Source organism: Poromitra crassiceps (genome assembly GCF_964638095.1).
Source record: "Poromitra crassiceps genome assembly, contig: HAP1_SCAFFOLD_1262, whole genome shotgun sequence".
NCBI lineage: Eukaryota > Metazoa > Chordata > Actinopteri > Beryciformes > Melamphaidae > Poromitra > Poromitra crassiceps.
Genome location: NW_028151148.1, coordinates 32,501 through 35,820, shown reverse-complemented (window position 1 = coordinate 35,820; position 3,320 = coordinate 32,501). Strand labels below are relative to the sequence as shown.

At 44.3% G+C, this 3,320-nt stretch overlaps 1 protein-coding gene across 1 annotated transcript in view; it reads left to right on the top strand.

The window, feature by feature from the left end:
• Positions 1-627: 627 nt before the first annotated feature.
• Positions 628-3,320, top strand: part of LOC310771796 (uncharacterized protein) — a gene marked incomplete at its 3' end in the record, with an annotated part of 7,639 nt that continues 4,946 nt past the window's right edge. Inside the window, exons 1-3 of the mRNA XM_083664318.1 lie at positions 628-736; positions 2,041-2,199; positions 2,865-2,942. Coding sequence (XP_083520444.1) covers positions 2,047-2,199; positions 2,865-2,942 — 231 coding nt within the window. The 5' untranslated portion in view covers positions 628-736; positions 2,041-2,046. The remainder of the gene's footprint in view (positions 737-2,040; positions 2,200-2,864; positions 2,943-3,320) is intronic.

Genomic DNA, 3,320 nt, shown 5'->3' with positions numbered 1-3,320 from the left:
CGTTTCTATTGATCTTCACTGTGTGTGTGTGTGTGTGTGTGTGTGTGTATGCTTGCGTGCGTGCTTGTGTGTGTGTGTGTGTGTGTGTGTGTGTGTGTGTGTGTGTGCGTGCCTGCGTGTGTGTGTGTGTGTGTGTGTGTGTGTGTGTGTGTGCGTGCCTGCGTGCGTGTGTGTGTGTGTGTGTGTGTGTGTGTGTGTGTGTGTGTGTGTGTGTGTGTGTGTGTGTGTATATATATATATATATATGCCATATGCCCACATTCACACACTGCATGTACAAAACATTAGGGACAGTCCTCAAGTCACTAGTAGTGATGTGAATCCAGCAAAAGCCACTTATTGATTTCAATTAAATCTAAACCAATCACAAAGAGAAGAGCTACAGAGGATGTTTATATTCACTCTGTGTCATAACCCCGTTTCTATTGATCTTCACTGTGTGTGTGTGTGTGTGTGTGTGTGTGTGTGTGTGTGTATGCTTGCGTGCGTGCTTGTGTGTGTGTGTGTGTGTGTGTGTGTGGTGTGCGTGCCTGCGTGTGTGTGTGTGTGTGTGTGTGTGTGTGTGTGTGTGCGTGCCTGCGTGGCGTGTGTGTGTGTGTGTGTGTGTGTGTGTGTGTGTGTGTGCAGACGGAGGGAAGACTCTGACGTTCTTCAACAGCGACTATAAGTCAGAGTTCCAGACGTCACCTTTGAAGGAGCAGACATCAAGAAGCTCTTCTATGGAAACTTCCATAAGGTCAGATATACTCCCAGCCCATCCTCACGAGGAAAACCACACCATTGGTCGATTTTCAAGGAAGTTAAAATGACCAATGTTTACGAATGCGACTCTTGTGGCCGTGTGAGTAAGTGCACGCATGCAGTGCATACGCGGGAGTCGGCAGCAAGCAAGCCTTCTGCTTCTGTATCGGTGTAGACGGAGTACAGTACCAAAAACTGTATATTCCTCGAATAGCCACTTGCAGCAGGCTGCAAGAGTGAGTCAATCCCTGTTCACTCCCATGTTAAAATACCCGTCTTTAATAAATAAACATATTTACAGCCTGGGTCAAAAACAGGTCTATATAGGCTATTGTTACACACGTCCCGGTCTCGGGTACCCAGATGAAACAGAAAAAGATACCGTCTTCCCCAAGTCTCAAGCAGCCACAAGAACAAAATGATGGGTTTATTGGTTTAAATAAAAAAAGGATGAATTTAACGAGGGGTTTAAATAACAAGGGATGTAATAATGACTAAAGATGTAATTTAGCTGCTGAGTAGACCTAATGTCAAAACACTATTAGGCCCAATTATACTCTACGTTAAAGACGGAGACGGACAGGTAACTGGTAACTTCAGAATGAAATATAGAGCAATCTGGAATGAACGCCTTCATTTATTTCGACTGAACTGAAATCAAAGAAAAATCTTCCAGAAAAGACTCACAAAACTACAAATAGAAATCCTTCCTTTTGGTTTAACAAAATAAAAATAAAAATATAACTGTTGACTCGTCAGCTTGCCGAGTGTTGCAGTTGGTGGTTGTGTTATTTTAGTTTTCTTAGCCTTTGTACGCTCTTTTGCTGTTTAGCAATAATTATGTCAATTATCACTTTTTATCATGTCTTTTTAAAGACGGATCATCTGTCATCAGAGGTTTTTTATAAATGCTCTGATGACACAATTATATGTTCTTGCAAAACCCAATAAACAAAAACAAATGTCAGAAATTACAGAGCAGACGCTTTATAGTCTCCTTTTCTTTTGCTGTGTGAGTGTGCGTGCATGTGCGTGTGTGTGTGTGTGTGTGTGTGTGTGTGTGTGTGTGTGTGTGTGTGTGTGTGTGTGTGCGTTAGTTAACCCTAACCAAAGCCTTTTATTTAACCTTAACCAAGTTGTTTTCGTTGCCTAACCATAAGCGTAACTCAAGTTGTTGGCTACAGCTGAAAAAGATGTACCCAGTGCTTTAACAAGAGGGGCATCCTGACCAAACTCTAATAAACTTGTGATAAGAGTGTCTTTAAAGAAGCTTGTTGTGATGTCACTGCCTTCCTGCAGCTGCACATGGCGGTCAGTAAGACGAGCATCAGAGTGGTGATAGACTGCCACCTGGTGGCAGAGAAGAGCGTCCGCGCCGCAGGCAACATCACCACCGACGGGCTCGAGGTGCTGGGACGGATGGTCCGCTCCAGAGGCAACAAGGACAACTCTGCTCCGGTACGCACGCACACACATGCACGCACGCACACGCACACACACACACACACACACACGCACACACACACGCACACACACGCACACGCGCACACACGCACACACACGCACACACACACACACTTGCTTGCACACAGAGAAGCAGTACCAGCTGACCACCTGCTACAGCAGACAGTAACGAGCGTCTAGTCATGTTTCACTACTTGTTTCACCAACGTCTAATTGGGTTTAAAGACCATTTCAAAAGCAAAAGCAAAATGTGCGTCCTGGTAGCACGGATACCACGAAGGCTCGGCTCTTCGCGCGGCCGACCCGGGTTCAAATCCGACCTGCGGCCCTTTGCCGCATGTCATCCCCTCTCTCTCTCCCCACCTCTCCTGTCTGCCTACTGTCCTATATAAAAATAAATAAAGGTGAAATGCCCCAAAAAAAAAGAAAAAAAAAAAAGACGTTGCTTTTTGTATTCTGTTTAGAAACACAATAACACTCTTTTCTCTCTTCTTATTTTATTTCACCTGATAACTGAAGCTTCTTTGTTGCTTTGATGCATTCCTGCTCTGTGGTCAAACAGCCAATCCTGGGCGTTCAAGTTGCTGTCAGTCAGGTGTGTATTTCTGTGTTTTGAGGCTTTGTGAAGTCAAATGTGTTTGTTTGTTTTCTTCCTTCAGTTCCAGCTGCAGGCCTTTGACATCGTGTGCAGCACCTCCTGGGCCAACAGAGACAAGTGCTGTGAACTTCCTGCTCTGGTGAGGTCAAAGTTAATTCTGCCTCTCAGTCTGTTGGTGTAACGCAAGAGGTATGGTATGATACGATACGATATGATAGGTAATATCAGGATTCAGAGGTAGAAGGGAGACACGCACATCCCAGCCTAGTAGGGCAGGCAGGTGCAGAACTTACAGTGATAAATGCAAAGAAAATTGTAAAAAGTTCGCAGTGTGCAAACTTTTTACAATTTTCTTTGCAAATATCAGGATTCAGTACGGCCACGATGCCATGTGATAAATAAAAGTTCAGTAACGACTGAAAGTGTGACTGAGCAGAATTCTGTTCATTTCTGAGACGGAAATCTTTCCAGCGATGCCATTGGCTGCTAGAATGTAAACAATGTAAAATGTTATTAC